The sequence below is a fragment of the Aspergillus tubingensis genome (genome assembly GCF_013340325.1).
Source record: "Aspergillus tubingensis WU-2223L DNA, scaffold_9, whole genome shotgun sequence".
Lineage (NCBI taxonomy): Eukaryota > Fungi > Ascomycota > Eurotiomycetes > Eurotiales > Aspergillaceae > Aspergillus > Aspergillus tubingensis.
In genome coordinates, this window is record NW_023336283.1 from 2514524 (window position 1) to 2533294 (window position 18771).

The following is an 18771-nucleotide window of genomic DNA, read 5'->3' on the forward strand; positions in this document are numbered from 1 at the left end:
TCGACGTGAGGATTGAAGATGGACCGGGTCAATTTGGGATGTTCGTTGTGGGACTAGGGTTTGATTTTTTCTGGGTGTGCGGCGGCTTAAGCGGGCACGTGATTGTGGCTGGTGGTTGCCGTGGCCCAGTTGGGTAGTAAGTAGTAAGTACTGCCGCGCCCCCCGGGATGACGCCGCCTCCGTCCGCCGCCCCGGCCGCCCTGACTTGGCCGTGCGATAGTGGGTTAGACTAAGGCTGGCTGTCGCTGCTGCTGCTACTGCTGTCGTTGTCGGTTGTCGCTGTTGCTGTGCCGCCGGTCGGATCATGTTGCGTTGGTTATGACGGGGTTCATTCTGAAGCTTGATTTACTCTCTTCGTTTTATATTCCCGACTTGACAGTGTCTTATCGTCGTTATCGGTGTCGTTGAATAACTTCCAGTCTCATTCTACTGCCTACACACACACATCACTGGCATTTACCTACCTACCTATCCACCTATATACACCCTCAAATTGTCGTAATCATCCATCATCATCATGGCCACTTCAACCGGTACCGGCTGGGCTCAGCTCCGGCAGCAAGCCCGATCTCTCGAAACTCAGGTACGATCATCGCTTCCTGTCACATAAGATGTGTCCTAACATTGTATATACATCATAGACCGAGAACCTTTTCCACACATACTCTCAATACGCCTCATTAACAAAGCTCCCTCCCACACCCTCGGAGGAAGAACAGCGGATTGAATCGCAGCTTAAAGACCTCCTAGAACGAGTACGCATCTACTCTCTTTCATCACCATCACCTTCTCACTACTCCATAACATCACATGAACTAACCATCAATCACCAGCGCGACTCCCTAATCTCCCAACTCGCCCGCCTGCTCGACTCCGAAGCAGCCCTCACCTCCTCCGCCCTCAAACAGAACAACCTTTCCCGTCACCGCGAAGTCCTCCACGACCACCGTCGCGAACTCCAGCGTCTCAAATCCGCCATCTCAGAGTCCCGCGACCGCGCTAACCTCCTATCCTACGTCCGCTCCGATATCGATGCCTACCGCAACTCGAACCCGGGTCAGGCAGAAGCAGATTACATGCTTGAGGAGCGGGGTCGGATTGACGAAAGCCATAATATGATTGATGGGGTCTTGAGTCAGGCGTATGCTATTAATGAGAACTTTGGTCTCCAGCGGGAGACGCTGGCCAGTATTAATCGACGCATTGTGGGCGCGGCGAACTCGGTGCCCGGGATGAATGCGTTGATTGGGAAGATTGGGTCGAAGAGGAGACGGGATGCGTTGATTTTGGGGGCTTTTATTGGGTTTTGCTTTTTGATGTTGCTTTGGTTGAGGTGATTGCTTGATTCTGTTACTTTGTCTGAAGCATGTTGTGATTCTGTTGCGTTGTCTATTGTGGGATTGGGATGGGCGTCTTGAGGAGTGAGATTTGTCTCTTCTTTCTATTCTTTCCTTTGTCTATGCGCTGCTTTTGCGTCTATACTATACAGAGATTAATGGTGGGGGGAGATTTGTTTCCTGGTGTCGGGTCAGTGCTGTCTGGAGCATATTCCACGCTCTCACTCAACACTCACGCAAACACCCTGGTATGTACATACACAGAGTCCAGAATCCAGTATATGAACTGGGTGATCCCGTACCTGTCCAGCCATCCATGGCACACCAAAGCCATCTAGGGCATAACAACCCGAGGCTTCTTCACAGCCTCACCCTGACCCTTCGCACCCTCCCACTCCTGCGCCGGCATCTCCGACTGCAAACTGACCTTCTTCTCCTGCACCAACTTGCGCACTCCATTGTTCAGCGCCTCCAACTCCACCGTCTCAGCAGGCCCACTGCCCGCCCACCGAATGCGACAATTCTCATCCAACAAATACACATACCCGACCTTCGAGTTCAACATCCCAATACTCTCCTTCAACCCATCATCCAACCCCTTCCGCACCAGGAAATACCGCTCATGCTGCTCCTGCGGCAACTTGGCCCGCATACGCCACATGAACATCTTTACCAACCCGGCCTTCAACGCATTCTCCTCCAGGTTGATATCAACTTTCTGCACCATACCCTCTCCTTCCGAGGAAATCGCCTCCCAAAGACCAGGGTTCTGCTCCTTGCCCGTGAAAGTAACGACCTGTGACTCGGCCCACACGCTAGAGAAGAGGTTCACGATTGTGATTTTTCCGCGGAAAAGAGTCGTCGTGTTCTGAGGTTCCTTTGGCGAGGCGAGAGTGATGCCGTGCATGTTGGGGAAGTAGAGGGCTTTGTCGCGCTTGAAGAGGCGAGGATTTGACATGAAGGTTTTGCCTTCGTGGTAGCGCATGTTCGACCATTCGCGGAAGTAGGGCTTTGCGACTTGTCGGGTTCTGTAGTTTATTATCGAAATTTAGTATTAGAGCTTGCATATAAAAGAGTATATAGGCTCTGGGAATGGAATGGTGACGTACAGTTCCTTCCGTCTTTCAAGATGTCTCTCGTAGTTGACAAAGTCATCTCTCCTCTGTCGTATAGACCGGTCATCGACACCCGTGTTCTGCCCTTCTTGTGGTGGGATCACCGATCCAATAGGTCGGTCCAATGTCGGAGGTATGAAGTCGTCATCGCCGGGCTCGCTAGTCGGGGAGGGCACCTTGGATGCTGTCGCTGAGTAGTTCGCTTGGAATTGAGCTACTCTGTTGGTCTTGTTCGCGAGAGATGAGATGGGGGAGGGTGTTGACGGCTTGGTTTCACTGCTGTTGCTGGTGGTGTCGGGTTTGCTGGCGTAGGAACGCAGCGCAGCGGTTCGGGGCCGGAGAGCGGCCGCACTGCGCAATTGGCAGCTGAGGCAACGAGTGCTCTGGAGGAGCGTCGGCTCACTTAATGAGGCTAGAAGCCCTGTGCGCTTCCACATTGTTGGAGGTGAGGTATCTGTGGGGAAGTAGTAATTGAGGTGGGTGGGTTGGTTGGTTGGTTGAATGTTCGGCAGACTCTCTTCACTGGACTATCACTGATAATTGTTGCTGGAGATCCACTCGCCGAACAGGCCGAGTTTAATTGGCGGTCCCGTGACTTGGCGACATTTTCGTGACTGAGAATCACGCGTCACTGATGAGATTCGTGTCACTCTGGAATGGATTATTTTGAATATTCTGATGCTGCTGTGGATGGATGGATTGTCTGACTGCATGAACTCCGTATTCATGGCTGCTTCCGTCAGATGATACTGTTACCTGCTAGGCAGCAGTGACGCAAGAACTCATGGCTCGCCGGATTTTGAGTCTCGGGACCTTCCACTCCACTATACCATGGCGACGGTGGTGAAGGACAAGGAGGCCTTTTTCAGGGAATTAGAGCGGCTGGAATATCCCAGTGATGGGGAAATTGAGGATTTCAGCGGTCTGGTGCATCTCTCGAGGAAGCGCTGTGAATGTCCTCCGTCTCATTCATTCACTCCGGCCTCAGATATAAAGGCTCCCGCGGCGCCGCCGTTGGTGAGAGCTTCTACGGAGCCTTTACTTGCTTCACCAAGTGTATCTGAGGTCAGCACTGAAAGGGAAGTTGTTACTACGTCTGATCAATCACCAACACCAGCTGTGACCAGATCATCCTCTACAGACGTGATGCCGCGGAGAGCCAGGACTAAAGGTGGTGGCAGGTCTAAAAGAAAGGGACGTGGGTTTAGGGCCTTTGATATTCCCAAACACCGGCAGATACTCAAGGGTCTCGTCTTCTGTCAGTACTATAACCTCGGATGTGTACCTCTAAGCGTTCAGTGACACTAATTCGAAGGAGTAGACTACCTCCCCAACGACGACAGAACAACACTTAGAAAGCTCCAAATGCAGCGTGCGCGTGAATACGGTGCCTCGCGAGCAAGGGAATGGAATGACACCATCACTCACGTCGTTGTAGAAAGGTGGTACACGTACGAGAATGTTATGAAACATTTCAAGAATAAGCCCATCCCGGTAGGTTTAGGAACTCATGCATTGTCTAGTCTGATACTAATGACTTTGAAGGAAAACGTTGCTCTCGTGGACAGTAACTATCCTCTCCTATGTATTGGGGCCCGCCAAATGTTGGACGCGACTCAAACTCGCTTTCGGGTCCGTGGCGCACCTGTTCCTGGGAAGGCTAAAGAATCCTCGCCTGCGCGTGAGCCCTCGTCAAACGGGTCGTTGCCGATAAAGCCAGCGAAGGCGAAACGCGGTTACATTGATACACAGAGCACCGATGACGATGCTGACAGTGAGCTGTCCAAACCGGAGGTCGACGAACACCTGGAAGATAAACAGATCACCTATAAATTGAACCAGGGTCGCGATGCTTTGGATGATGTGATCGAGGAAGTCCAGGCAATAAAGGACCTGGTAAGTTCCTCCCACTACGTACATCTCAAAGCCTTAGACTGACAAATGACTTAGCCCATAGGGATAGATTCAGCCGACGAGGCAGCAGCAGCCGATGACGACGAGACCTCCGACTCGTCAGACTCCGGGCCAGCGAAGAAGAAGCGAAAGACTATCGGAAAAGACGACTGGCAACAGAACTTCGTTTGCATGCAGAAGCACGACGCACAATCGAACTCGGAGAACCCCAACAGCAACACCATAGCCATGCTCCAGCAAATGCTAGAATTCTACAAGCGAACAAACGACCAGTGGCGCGTCCTCGCCTACCGCAAAGCCATCAGCGCTCTCCGCCGACAACCGCGTAAAATCAGCACCAAATTAGAAGCCCTAGCCGTCCCAGGAATCGGAGAGCGCCTCGCCGACAAAATCGAAGAAATCGTCTCCACCAACCGCCTCCGCCAGCTCGAATATGCCACCAACAGCCGCGAAGACAAAATCCTCAAACTCTTCACCGGCATCTACGGCGTCGGCATCACCCAAGCATCCATATGGCTAGCCGAAGGCTACAAAACCCTCGAAGACCTGAGAGTCAAAATCAAATTGACCGACAACCAGCGCATCGGCATAGACCACTACCGCGACTTCGCCCAACGCATTCCTCGATCCGAAGTCGAAGAACACGGCGAAATCGTCCGCAAAGCAGTCCAATCAGCCGACCCAGACATGCAAGTCATCATCGCGGGCTCCTATCGCCGCGGTGCCCCAGACTGCGGCGACATCGACCTACTAATCACCAAGCCCGACGCCGAGATCGACTACATCAGAAACGTGATGGTGGATACCGTAATGCCGACGCTGCGTAGGCAAGGTTTCATAAAGGCCAGTCTGGCCAGCTCATCATCCCGAGACGGGTCCAAATGGCACGGTGCATGTGCCTTACCACCACGACCACTCAAGAACAACAAACAACGGGAATATTATACAACTCCCGGCCCCTGGCGACGCATCGACCTCCTATTCGTCCCCGACGCAGAGATCGGAGCCGCACTGATCTATTTTACCGGCAACGACATCTTCAATCGAAGCATGAGATTACTAGCAAGCAAAAAGGGCATGCGGCTCAATCAACGAGGTCTCTACACGGACGTGCTACGCGGTCCTAACCGCGCCAAAATCAATGAGGGCCGATTACTCGAGGGCCATGACGAGCGCCGCATCTTTGATCTTCTGGGTGTGCCTTGGCGCCCTCCTGAGCATCGCATTTGCTGATTGATGCGTGGGTGGGTGGGTGGCTGTGGCTGCCACTTGACGGGTGACAGATAATATTTCTCGGAATTGTCGGGAAGGGTTCTACTTTTTTGCAGGTTGCTTTTGGTTGGGGGGAATTTTTCGCCAGACCGACTTCTCGGTGTGCGTCAGATGCGTGCAGGCAGCAGGGCAGGGGCGGCTGCCGCGAGGAGGGCCTGAAATGAAAATTCCCGCGTTGAGAAGGTGAGATGAGATGAGATGATGAAGGTTTGAGGGGGAGGGAAGGGGAGTGTGGGGGTGTCAAATTGGTAGATGGATTGGGAATGCAGCCATTTACTTGGGTATGTGTGGCACATGCGTTAACTATCTACTGCTTGTATTGTTCTTCTTCTAGGGGAGGTTTGCTTGCTTATTGTCCGGGAGGAAAGAGAGCGGGGGAGTGCGGTGAAAAGGCGGTCACGATCACTATCACTATCTCTTAGGAGTGCAACGATTCTTGGAAGCTTGATCGAACGTCGGTTGCGACCAAGGATAGCACGGAAACTATCTAAGCAATATTATATCCTACTAGATTGAACGAGCCTTTCCAGTTGCCGAACATGGTGGAAGGATAGGCGCAGGAATCCGGATGAAGTAAGTAGCCATTGACCTGGATGATTCATGCTTCCGGTAGATAATTACTATGCAGGATAGAAGGAATAAAGCTTATTGCTATGAAAGCTGTCATTGTCATATCTAATTTGAGCATCTTTGTGACGAACTAGATAAAGGACGGTTTCCGATCTACTACTAGAGCCACATATTCCTGTCCTTATATACACCTATGCATGAATCCAGACAGCCAACAATCCAACCGTGCTGGGGAGGTCTTGATTGAAGATAGGCCAGCATTGACTGGTCTTAGCATATATCTCGGTCACACACTTGTCGAAGGGGATATCAGGCCGAAAAAAGAAGTCAGATACCTGAACCAGTGTTCGGGGTTAATGGGACAGTGGATGCTGATATCAAGCAGTAGTTATGTTGCTATTAGGTTCCCAAGCGCTGAGTGTTAAGAGCAGCTCCCGAAATGGTTTGAGAATTAGGCGATTTGCCTCATCGCTGGAGCAATAGGAGGCCATCAAAGATTGCAATCATACTCTTTAAAACTTCCGGATAGAGCTGTAGCGAAGCCATCCAGCTCCAACCATCCTGCACGAAGGCTTCTAAGACCGGAATCCGGATCTCTGCGGGGGGAAAGAGTGCTAGGAAGTCATGTTAGCTGGTATGTACGATATGGAGATCAAATTTCATGAAGACGAGTAGAGAAATGAAAGATTGAGGGGTAGGCAGTTTAGTTAGCCTTATATGAGCACGTAGCTGGTGGTTCGTAGAGTTAGTGATCTGATGGTGTGGAATAGGGTTTCCATTATTTGATGCTCTCAATTAATCTCGTCAGGAGATGAGTAGGAATGATTGAGTGATTTTTCTCTTCTTTCTTGACTGCTGGTTTCATCCATCTTATGGTCGTTGCTAGATGCTTTCCTTGCCTATGAGACATCTGCTACCTGATGATAGGAAAAGTGACGATGCAGAGCAAAAGAGAATTCGATTGTATCCATAAGGATAATCATTTTGTCATCTTTTCCGGCAGCCGAAATGTTATCGGAAGAAATCGCTCATGGGTGATAGTGGCAGGTAGTAGGAGAGGCTGCAGGCTGCTGCATGCAACTATGGAAGTATGCCTAACTTGGCAATAGAGCTAGTAAGATAGGAATGGGATGGAATGGAATATGTGAGGAACATCATATAGGGAGAAATCATGAAATATAACCAGTTCACATCTTCTGCGATGACTACTAAAGAAAAGTTAAGAGTCTGGCGGATACTATGGTTGAGATGAATACAAGTGGAAAAATGACTATTTATGATTGTTAAGATAGATGGAGATATGATCTAAGACATGACGAAAGAGAGAGCGGTCAGGAAGTGTTTCACAGTGGGGCCACAGGTTTCCAGCTAAAGTTCTTTCGACAGGTATCAAAGGTAAAAACCAAAGTCGAGTATCACAAGAGCCGATGCAAGCCTGGCTGATCATGTCCACTTTATAGGCTGAGAGCCCTGCCACACCGCTGAAGGTGCACATAACCATCATGCTGTATATACCATACATAGATTATGGCCGCGCCAGAAACGGAGCTGACATGTCCGGTTGGCCTTTCTAGACATAATTGTTCAATGCATTTAGTAATTTAGTCCAAAAAAGAAGGAATGTATCTAACACCAGTCACCGATCTCATCACCGCCTTTCATGCGGTGAGGCGCATCCCAACCGAAACCCGTGACGGAGCAGGCGGCCAGTGACAGACCGCCCGTAGAAAAGTCGTGGTTTTGCCGCTGCTTGCTCCAGATTTCCCCTTCATCCCACTCCCTCTACTGCGCTGCCTCATTCTACTCTCGATCATTGCCTGCATTTCTGGCATTATTCCTCCCCTGGATCCTTTAGTTACCCTTAGCCCATCCACTCCCATCTTTCTAAACCTGGTGCGGCACCTTCCGAACGGCGTGGTGGGTTCTGCCGGTCGGTGTTGTGGCCAAGCTGCTATTTTGCCATCCGTTTCTCTCTCACCCCTCGTCTTCTCGAGACCCTGTGTGCGTCACTGTCTCACGGCTTCAGCGTGCGCGCTGTGCCTCTCTGACCCGGTAGATCTGTCGCTTACAATATCTTTACAGTGCTCTTTAACGCGCAGTTTCTTGCTCGAGTCATCCCCCCATTTTATTGTGTTAATCCCGGTCCCTCCTTGCCGAGTGCCCGCCCGGCCACACACTTTCCCTCTCAATGGGTCGCAAACCGAACCAACTCATCCTCGAGTTCTTTATTCGAGGCCAGAAACTCGAGGACGCCAGTAATCGCTACCAGCACACGTGCAAGGCCTGCGGAGAGAAATTTCCCAAGGGTCGCATCGACAGCTTGACCAACCATCTCGTGAAGAAGTGTCAAGCCATCCCGTTGCGCGATCGGCAACGCGTCTTGTTGCGACTCCACGAACTTCCCGATCTCGCCGATGGCGACCAGAACAAGGATGTGACGAGTAAGGGCAAATCGGTGGATCTGCCCTTCACTACACGCCAGAATTTCGATGGCCTTAATGTTTTGGCCGAGGCATCGCGCCAGGTTGGTGCGTCCGACCAGACGAAACGGGGCCCTGCATACACTCAGTCGGTGACAGTTGGGGGAAAGACCGTGGTCGTCGACCCGGCCCTCGAGGCTGAAGGCTTTCAAGGTCATCCTACACAGCCAGACCAGGTTGAAGAAGATGCGAACAACGCTCCAGGTAAGTCGGTGTTGTGACCTACCTTCACTCAAGCTTCATTCACTCATCCCGCTTCCTTTGTCTATTTGCGACGTGCTAACGCTTATAATCTCTCAAGGCACTCCTCAAGGTTCCAACGCCTCTTCTGTACCTTCCCTGCCTAGTTCCTCTCAAGACCAGCCACAAGCCGCAGCCGCATCCCCCCCGTTGCCAGACGTTTCGTTGACTCCGGACCCCACCTCCAATGCGCGCCAGTCGCAACTGTCCATGATTGCTGCTTCCGCTAGTGAGATGGTGCCCCACGGTCTCCCAATGGATCACGATGCTGGTCTTACCGACGGTATGCCTAAGATGAGTCCCTCGTGGAACCAGCAGCTGTCCACCCAGGAGCAGCTTCTCTTCGACAGCCTTCACGAACATGATCCCACTCTCACTGCAGCCACACAGCGCGCTGCTTCCTTCCCCCGTCCTATTGCTATGAACCCCAACTCTCAGGCCAAGGGCTTCGTGAACGAATTTGGCAACTCTACCAAGCCTACCAAGCCGAAAGTGCGCGGTCGCTTCTCCGCCGCCCGACGCCGAGAGGTTCAAGAAGTTCGCAAGCGGGGCGCGTGTATTCGCTGTCGCATGCTGAAGAAGCCTGTAAGTTGGATGCCCTCTAGTCTTGGATATGCTTTCTAAACAAGTCCTGCCTCTAGTGCTCCGGTGACAGCCCGTGTACCACCTGCGCCAGTGTCGAGAGCGCCCGCTTGTGGAAGCACCCGTGCATTCGCACGCGCATTGCCGAAGAATTCGAGCTGTACAATGCAAGTATGTAAACTGGCCTTGGTGGTGGTTGTCACACGCACTAACCACCGCAGATTTGCACGCTACCCTTGCCTACCACGATGTGAGCGGTATCCGCAATCAAATCAAATTCGAACACTACGCTGGACGTATTGAGGTTACCCACTTTGAGGAGAGCATGGTCTACGTTACCTTTAGCGGACTCCAGGGCCACAAGGCACCCGCATCGACGCTTGACCCTCAGCTCCAGGCTCTCGGAGATGAAACACAATTCCAGGGCCCTCTCCACGAGCTGTATCTGCTGGACAGTGATGCAGATGATCTTCCTGGAAAGATCGAGATGTACATCAAGAAGACTGCGCCGTTCTTCTACGAGCGGGAGGCTTCGGACTTCATGAGACCAACTTTGTTGCTTGCAGCGGAGCTAAGCCAGCAGAAAAAGGTATGTTCTTGACGAATCACCGGAAAGCCAGCAGTGTTGGCTGACTTGTTCAGGATGTGTTGCTCGAACGGGTGCTGGAACTCTGGATTGCCACTCACATTCTGGCCGATGGGGAGTTGCAGTGGAAGACATTCTGCAACCCAACTCTGCCTCCCACGTCGATGCACTCCCTTGCACAGCCATCAGACGACGGCCGCACACCCATCGATAGTGTCACCAACAGCGAGTCGTACGAGCTCCTATGCAGCCAGCTGCGGGCCGCAACCGAGAAACGCGCGTCGCAGTTGAGCAAGTCGGTCATGAATGATCTCGAGCGGCGACTGCTTCAGCGCCAGCAGAGCGGCTGGTTCGAGACCTTCCTGGTTGCGCTTATTTTGTTGAACTGCGTGGAGCGGACGTGCTGGCTATTCCGGTCCTGGGACGACGAGAACTTTGCTCAGCGGGTAAGCTCACCGCCATACTTCAAAGCGGTCTGTCCGTATACTAACTCGTTCCGCAGTGGCCTTTGGACAAGCGTCCACCTTACTACGCCAATCAAGGCGATCGCTTCTCCGACATCCTGCACATGTTGTTGAAGATGCGTAGCCTTCCGCCCAAGGCTACTCCTCGACCAGATACTGGCATCTTAAAAGCCGTGGATGGTAGTGACGAGAATGCAGCTCGCTGGTTTGACATGATCAAAGTGACTCGTACGTACCCCCTTAGGCCTCGAACCTCAATTGAATCACTGCTAATCACAAACAGCTCTCTTCCTTGAACAACGTCAAGCCACCGTTTTTGACCCTACTGACTCCCGCTCGCTCGACCTCCGCTACGGAGCCAAGCTCCTCCCCCCAACGAACGTCTACACCTAATCCTGCCTTGCTGCGTCTTCTAGGCTCTTCTAGTACTGGTTGACGAAACAGAAAGAAAGCACAAAAAAACAAAGTAAACGACTTTGATGACAACAACAACAACATTAACAACAACAAACCTCGAATTAAGCAGGCTTCTCTTTTCTTTACCTCTGCACTATCACAATCTATGATTGACCTGTTGGTTCTCGTATATGGTGTAGATGGATGGGCGTGAGTGTAGGCGTGGGCATGGGCATGGGCATGCGAGGGAAGCAAAAAGGAACGACAGGAAGGACGGACGGACGGACGGAGAATGAATGCAGCGATTATGTGTGTGCGTGTTTCTTTCTTTTCCAAAATCTAAACCCCCTGTAGTAATGTAACCGAACGAAATCCATACCTGTGTTTGATTTCACGCCTGAGGCATATACCATTATCTCCTATCACCTCCCCTCTTAGATATCTGCAAATTGGTTCATTCCGAGAAATATGTCCACATAGGTTCCAAGTAACAACGTAGCCAGCTAATTATCTTTACTACTACTACTACTACTACTATTCCAAACCTACTCCATAAATTCTAGAATTATATTATAACCCTGTAGTCAATTCATTCATTCATTCACCCATATCTTTCTCTCAAGAAAGTATGAACATTCTACATACATAGTAATCTCCCAAATACTGTGAGTAGTAGTACCCAGTACCTAGTACGTAGTACCTAGTAGTACCCTCCGAGTTGGGATGAATTCGTATAGCATCATTGGCAAGCAGGTTACTAGTAATGATTATTACTAAATTTCAACCAGTAAGTACCTAACTAGTTAGTTAGTTGAACTCTATTCTGCTTATTCATGTCCTACAACTCACTGAGGCTCTTTTTTTTTTTATTTTTTTTATTTTTTTTATTTTTTTTATTTTTTTTATTTTTTTTATTTTTTTTATTTTTTTTTTATAATATGATATATACAGCACACTAGAAAAATCCTCTTCTACATAATCTGTGCAGTGACCGTGTAGTAGTAGGTTGATATCATGTTTGCTACTTACAATTACTACTAGTCTACTATTAATTACTACATCATGTCGTTTGGCTGCTACTTTTCGTTGGATTTGGGGGTTGAGGGTGGTAATATATTATTAATGCTACTACTAGGTCTACACGCATTTGTATACTCGATGAGAAGGAAAAGATGGGTTGTCTCGCCCCTTCTTGTTATGTTCATTCTTCCCTGGTTTATAGTACTGCTTTCTTCTTTTCTTTCTTCGTTTCGTTGGGGTAGAGGTGCCGTCGTCTACTGATATCATATAACCAAGTTGCTCTACAGTAGCAGACAAATATAACATAACATATCGTTGTGGCTGACCACTCGTCATTCAATTGTCAATATAGGAATAACAAGGCATATCAAAGCTAACACAAGTTAGACAACGCCTTCTAGCTAACTTATCAAAGTCCCAGGACGTCACTATCAAAATAAAGAAAACGAGTGGGGGTAAGATTCAATGAGAGGTGTCACAGAAAAAAAATATGAGCCCCAGCAAAACACCTTTCTAAATCCAGCGCAGCAATATCAAAGAGGAGTCCAGTTTACTTCTAGCGGTGTATCCGGTACTTTATAAGGGTCATTGGGGTCTAAAGGGGGCATGTAGAGTGGCCCATCACTGGGGGGCCAATGCAAACCAAACTCGGTCCAATAAGGCTTATCACGCCGAATAGACAGGCCATCAGTTGCCAGAGGCTGAGGGAGAGGCTTACGAGTCGTTGATGGGGTAAAACGATTGCTCTTGGATTGTGCATCTGGTCTGCTTGGATTCTCCGTATCAGGACTGACCGGGACAAGTTTTGGGATAGGCGCCTTGTTGATATCGAACTCAATATAACCGGAACGGCCCACCGCCCCCCATTTTAGGCCTGAACGACTAATTTGCGAGATCAGATCGGTCGCAGCCTGATGAGGGTCCTGGCGTGGTGGTACTTCGTCTGTCGAAACTGGATGATGGCATCTGTGGCCATTATTTATAGGTTCGCTATTCGTATCGGAGTCGTAGTCGGTAGCAACATCGGGGTTTTTGGACGAACTCCCAGTACTGGGGGCTGGCTTTTTGGCTTTTGAACGGCCGTTAGAGTCACTAAAGGTAAACTCGTCTCGTTTGGGATCATCGCTCTTGTTGACGTCGACAGGGCTGAAAGCTCTGGTGGTGGCGGTGCTTTGAGAAGGAGTTAAGATGCCACCATCGCTAGAAGTACTGGGGTTGGTGGTGATCTGAGAGGGAGCCACGATTTCACTAGCGGCACAATCTTTATCCTCACCGTCCGAGAGACCGTAGGTTGGTGGATAACGTGCTGTGGGCGTTTCATCGTCAGAACCTACGGAATCGCCATCCTCGAGAGTCGCTGAGTTAGATGAGGGTGATATAGCCGGAAATCGTCCTCCATCAAGGCGTTCCTCAAGCAACACATAGTAGGTTTCAGCTATCTTATAGCTAGCAAGGTAGTTGCTGTGGCTGTTCAGCAAGGGCCTCCACGCTGATGTTTCATACGCGAAGTCCAACTTACTAATTTGTGGGCATCAACTTCGCTTCCATGGCACTAGTGACCATCATCAGTAGCTCTGTCTCATAAACTAATTCTTTATCTGTCAGATCGAGCAGAGGACAGCCATCTGCTATCGGGAGACCCGTAGCATCCGACAACCAATATCGGTCATTGTCTTTCTCGAAAAGATATAATAGCTTGGGCGCCTAGTGGGTGTCAGGATATACGTAGTTGGAATTGCTGGAAAGAATAGCAGACCATTGGATTCTGGTGGTGTAGGACGTAGCAATAAGATGAAGGAGCTAAGGGGAGATTAGAATCTGGGCACAACCGTATCATTCATGTGAGACTGAATGCAAGGTTAGTGGGTTGACTTACTGTAGTATGCGAGGCACTTCACGAACACTTTTGGCCCTTTCCTTATTGGCTGTCTCCGTCCTGTAGCGTTAGGAACCACAGAAGGCCCGGCAGTGCAGCGAGAGAGTAAAGGTAGAGTCTTCAGCGTATCTCAAATAAAAATGAGTAAAAGAGAAATTTGACCATTAGTACAGCCACAATTAGTACAATAAGAATGGGAATCAAAAAGCAAAACAAGTCCACCCACATCTATGAGAAGAGAGTAAAAAGAACATGAAAAGGAGGAAGGAGTGAACGACTAAATAGGGAGCGGACAGGCAAAAGGCATCACATCATCATGATCATACAACATGAAAAAGCGTACCATCCATCATACATCATCATCACACATTAGGCAACCGTGACCTCCTGAACCTGCTCGAGCACCACAACATAATACTTCCCTTCTACAGAAGTATCGTGGTACGGCCCAGCACCTACCAACGCCCTACATCAAGCTGAACATTAGCATTTCCCTTAGATACACTCAGATAGAAAACAAAACTTATACAAAAGAGCCACCACTCACCACCCCTTATACTTCGGCTGATTGAAAATATCCGTAAACGCTTTCAGGATCCGCAACGGCAGCTCCAACATGGAAGGCATTTCCGGACCATCACCGCAAATGGGTAGCCCCAGTTTATTGACAGGTAGATACACAATCTCGGACGGACTTTGCGGATTACGCGCCTCCTGGAAGATCAGAAGGCGCCTCGACGGGGGTGGCATCGTCACTATGTTTGCTGGCTGGTTCTCGGATCTATTATCCGCGAAGATGGACCAGTATCCCCGGTTGGCGTGCGCTTGCTAAGTTGGTTTTCCAAAAATGGCGTCGCGACTATACACCGACTATGCTGTCCACTTTGCTGAGAACAATTATGAATTTTGCTAGTGGATGAGCCGAGTTGGGGACCCGTTCTGTGCCAAGGGTAAGCCTATATTTAGGAGGCATTATGCAGGTTGAACGCACCAAATCGGGCCAAGATTATTGCGAGGTTGAGAATGAAGCCCCACTGAGGGTTTGAGAATTGAGAGGTCCGAGAGCACGATGCAGCGAATGCCCTGAAAGGAAAAGGTAAGAATGATAGTACCGAATAGATACTGCGTGGATGCAGCGGACTTTCGCGCGGCGCGTCGCATCGCCAAACACGTGCGCGGGGGCGGGGACTGCCTTATCGGGAAGCCCCTTATCGTGACCTCCACTTTCCCGATTCGGAAGGAAGTTTCGCTGTGGTGACTGCCCATGGTCTTTGTGCTTATAGCACCAACTGGCAACTTTTCTTCTTAAATATAATAGAAAGATAATATATATAATATATGTGAATCCAATAAGTGTATGCATGCAATGGCTAAATCGAATGTCAGGGTATCATAGCAAAGGCTCTCGCCCAGACTGCCTCATCAACAAACGCCAAAAGCACGAATAGCCCCGGCAGTATCACTTCCCCGCAAAACATAGGACTATGTACAATCTACGTATCAAGCTCCCCATCTAATACGCGTCGAGCCGCATCTAGGCGCCGTCTCAGTAATCGCACCTGCTTCGCGTCCGGGTTCTCGGACGTCGTGATGTTCTGCAGGTCCAAGCAAACATTGCCCAGACTCTGGAATAGCCGCTCTAACAAATGAGTGTCATCATCGTTCAAGCCCAGGTTCCCCTTCGCAGTGGCACTCGGGTGAGGGCTGGAAGCCGCGCGGACGGTGGACACGAGAGATGATACCAAGGATGTCGGCGTGGTAGATCCGGTGGTTGCAGAATCTGACCGTCGCGGAGGCAAGTTGGTCTCAGGATAGAGGCTAGCTTTATCCCGGCGACTGGGCTGTCTGCGAATGGCCCGGGGAGTTCCTTCACCGTCCCCATATTGGCCGCCATTGGAATCATCTACATCCGAAGGGTGGTTGTTGCGTAGCTCTAGTGACAGTTAGTTACTCACTCCTGGTGAGATGCTCTTCATGAATCCTTACCATCGTTGAACTTCCGGTCCCAATAGAGGACACTTTCAAGATCATCACGATCCCCTTCGGTAGCCGTAGCAAACGTCGCCACGGTGGATATGGAGGTAGTGCTATTCGCGCGAGAATGGCGGGTGGAACGGTGGTCGATCGGCCGCGTCGTTTCCACAGACGAGGTAGAAACATTGCTCTCGCGTCGCAAGCGAGCCTGCGTGTAGTTTCCTAGAGCGCTATGTAGGATGAAATGCTCATAGTCGAAAGCATCCTCTCGCTCCTCGTGCGGTGTATCCTCCAAGCTCTGTGGAGCCGCTGGGAAAGCCTCCAACGAGTCATCAAACTCATCATCCAGGGGTTCGCGCAAGATCTCGTCCAAGGCCTGGCGATCCAATCCATCATCGGCGTCGTTTATGTAATATTCACCCTCTTCTGCGTCCTCATAGAGTGTCCCTGCAACAGACTTTCCGTCATCGTCGCCCTCCCTGGACTCGTAGCCCCCATAGGTCGGCTCGGCATGCGATGCCTGGGTAGAAGGCAGGTCTCGTTTTCTCTGACTCGTCTGACGGGATAGACTTGTCTGACGGGAGACACCGACCTCGGGCTCATATCTTGCACTTCCATAGTCACTGCGGTGCTGGCTATCTTGCGTATATCCAGCAGACCGCCCATTCCCAGTATTAGCGTCAATATTGGTCCGGCGCTCTTTCACCTCCGCTGCACTGGGTGCCCATTGGTCCGTTGCGGAAAGAGGGCTCGGGGTCCGCAAACTTTGCATGCTGCGTCGACGTAGGTTGTCCTCCTGGGCTCTAACCTTTAGGCTAGATATCTTGATGTGAAGGCCCTTCATCTGATCCTGGAGATCCCGCACCTGCAGCTGCGACTGGGATCGAGAGGGAGGTTCATAAGTTGGTTGGACCGAATTGGGTCCGTTCATGGTCTCTGAAGACTCATCCTCGATTACTTCCTCGGAAATGCCCAAGCCTTTCGGTGAATCAGAGGCGGCTCGCGGGTTCGACACCGGGGGCGAAGAACGGATTTGTGGCCTTTGCATCGATGACACGGACGCACGATGGGTGAGGTACGCACGCGTTGGATCATAGCGGAAGCTTCGCTCGTCATGGTGAAGGTTAGGGGCCGTGGTTGAGCCGAGAGCGCTCACCGACCGGGAGAGATTGCGCTCAACGGCAGGCAGACTCGATTGCGCCGCAGAAGGTAAGTTGGTTTCGCTGTGAACACGGGAATGACCGTTGTTATTAATTGCGTCTTGGGATGATGTATAGGTTGCGCGTGGTCGATTAGCTGAGCCTCTGCGGTCGGCACGGGAGATGGATTGGTACAATCCACCAACTGGCTGACCCAGTCCCAGGGGTTGGTGACCCACGGATGGCGTTGGTGATGCCGACAGCGACGGGGACGCGCGCATTGACGTACGGGCTCGGCTTAGATTGCCCTCCATGAGCTGCATACCAGTGCGACAGTTAGTCACTGATCGGGATTTCATAAGCGGACCTGAAACACATGGCCAACATACCGTGAGGCGCTTCTTCGCATTCTCCAGAATTCTCTCCGCCTCGGTGCTCAAAACAGCCGACGAGAGCTCCACCCCAGATCCGCCTTTCTCCGTGGTCGCCATTAGACTCGGAGTCGAACCATTTCCTTCCAGACTGTCAATCGCAGACCGTACACCTTCAGGGACTTGGTGAGGATTTTGCACCGTACCGCGACTCCCCTGGCGGTCCTTAGCGGCGTCCTGCGACGAGTCGCTAGCACCACTAATTGTCGAGCTAGACGAGCTGCTCCACGCCGCCATTTCCCTAGCCTCCGCCTCAGCCGTCTCGCGTTGCGAGACAGGCGAACCCGCCATCCGACCCGCCTGAGACAGAAATGGAAGGGTCCTCATGTGCGCCGGCGACGACGAGACACTATCCTCCTCCCCGATGTCCGACAATCGACGACTAGAATCCTGAACTTCAGTTGGCCACATGCGACGCGAGAAACCTATTTTCTGAGGCCGGCTGCCATATGAGAGAGCAATACCGGCGGAGCCAACGCCTCGACCCTGGTCGTCGACATCATCGGGCGCCGTGCGGTTCTCGTAAAAGGACTGGAGGTTGGACAAAGAGGGGAGGTTGAATGGCGGGGACGGGGTGGAGGACTCGCGCTCATTGTGGTCGAACGGTAAGATCATATCGGGATTCGAGAGGGTTGGCGATGGGGGGATCGGAGGTGGTGGTGGACGAGGAGAGTGTCCAGCATCCTCGGCGGACAGCATGCTTATACCGTGCTGTGAAGCTGTTGAGGCCGGTGTATGTATCTAATGACGAAAGAAATCAAAGTATATCCCAGCACACGACAGGAATCGGCGCTCAGACCCAGGCCATCTGCAACCAGGGGAGGGGATGAAGGCTCGTCTGGTTCAGCTGGAGAGGTCTGGGCCTGCAGGTAGGACCAGGATTGAAGGGATGAAGGTCAGTGTGGTAATATCTGCAAGAGGGGATCTGCTGCTGGAGATGCAGAGATGCAATCGCAAAGTCAATCTGAGACAGGTTGGGCACTACCCTGGTCGAATCAGCGAGTGTGGAGGGCGGTGGCAGGCAAGGTCAGCGTAGACTTCGATTAGAAATTAGGGAAATAAAAACAAATTAGAATTAAGCATTAACTATTAAAAGCATCGAAGACGGGAAGAAGCAAAAAAGAAATAGAAGGAAAAGGAAACCGAAAGGAGGGAATAAGATTTGGGAAAGAGTAAGAGAGAAGGCAGCAAGGACGCGAACAGGAAAGGAAAGAAGAGGAGTCAAATTGCCAGTTCCACGAATGCAACCAATTCAGTTCAATTCGATTCAGTTCAGTCCAACACCAAAAGAAAGTGTTCGGGGAGGGGGGACCAATTCCAATCTGGGTTTGGGGAAATTTCCACTGCCATAATTATTCTTGTCCCTGCTTATTTT

General features: G+C 50.8%; 6 protein-coding genes across 6 annotated transcripts; 3 read left to right on the top strand and 3 right to left on the bottom strand.

The window, feature by feature from the left end:
- Window positions 1–517: 517 nt before the first annotated feature.
- Window positions 518–1337, top strand: AtWU_08905 (putative vesicle transport v-SNARE protein Gos1; the record flags this gene model as incomplete). The annotated part of the gene is made up of 3 exons (XM_035504013.1): window positions 518–583; window positions 642–755; window positions 834–1337. 3 exons carry the CDS (start codon window positions 518–520, stop codon window positions 1335–1337), a joined length of 684 nt encoding a protein of 227 aa, XP_035359906.1.
- Window positions 1338–1671: 334 nt separating this feature from the next.
- Window positions 1672–2889, bottom strand: AtWU_08906 (mitochondrial ATPase complex subunit ATP10; the record flags this gene model as incomplete). The annotated part of the gene is made up of 2 exons (XM_035504014.1): window positions 1672–2365; window positions 2447–2889. 2 exons carry the CDS (start codon window positions 2887–2889, stop codon window positions 1672–1674), a joined length of 1137 nt encoding a protein of 378 aa, XP_035359907.1.
- Window positions 2890–3283: 394 nt separating this feature from the next.
- On the top strand, window positions 3284–5599 carry AtWU_08907 (DNA-directed DNA polymerase IV; the record flags this gene model as incomplete). The annotated part of the gene is made up of 4 exons (XM_035504015.1): window positions 3284–3710; window positions 3774–3946; window positions 3998–4348; window positions 4403–5599. 4 exons carry the CDS (start codon window positions 3284–3286, stop codon window positions 5597–5599), a joined length of 2148 nt encoding a protein of 715 aa, XP_035359908.1.
- Window positions 5600–8396: 2797 nt separating this feature from the next.
- Window positions 8397–10953, top strand: AtWU_08908 (uncharacterized protein; the record flags this gene model as incomplete). The annotated part of the gene is made up of 7 exons (XM_035504016.1): window positions 8397–8892; window positions 8990–9513; window positions 9570–9681; window positions 9732–10099; window positions 10153–10542; window positions 10599–10788; window positions 10844–10953. 7 exons carry the CDS (start codon window positions 8397–8399, stop codon window positions 10951–10953), a joined length of 2190 nt encoding a protein of 729 aa, XP_035359909.1.
- A 1556-nt stretch (window positions 10954–12509) lies between these two features.
- Window positions 12510–14602, bottom strand: AtWU_08909 (uncharacterized protein; the record flags this gene model as incomplete). Its single annotated transcript, XM_035504017.1, has 4 exons — window positions 12510–13437; window positions 13496–13680; window positions 14231–14318; window positions 14400–14602. The coding sequence occupies 4 exons, from the start codon at window positions 14600–14602 to the stop codon at window positions 12510–12512; spliced, it is 1404 nt and encodes a 467-aa protein (XP_035359910.1).
- Window positions 14603–15345: 743 nt separating this feature from the next.
- AtWU_08910 (uncharacterized protein) lies at window positions 15346–18095 on the bottom strand (the record flags this gene model as incomplete). Its single annotated transcript, XM_035504018.1, has 3 exons — window positions 15346–15785; window positions 15839–17282; window positions 17355–18095. 3 exons carry the CDS (start codon window positions 18093–18095, stop codon window positions 15346–15348), a joined length of 2625 nt encoding a protein of 874 aa, XP_035359911.1.
- Window positions 18096–18771: the final 676 nt, after the last annotated feature.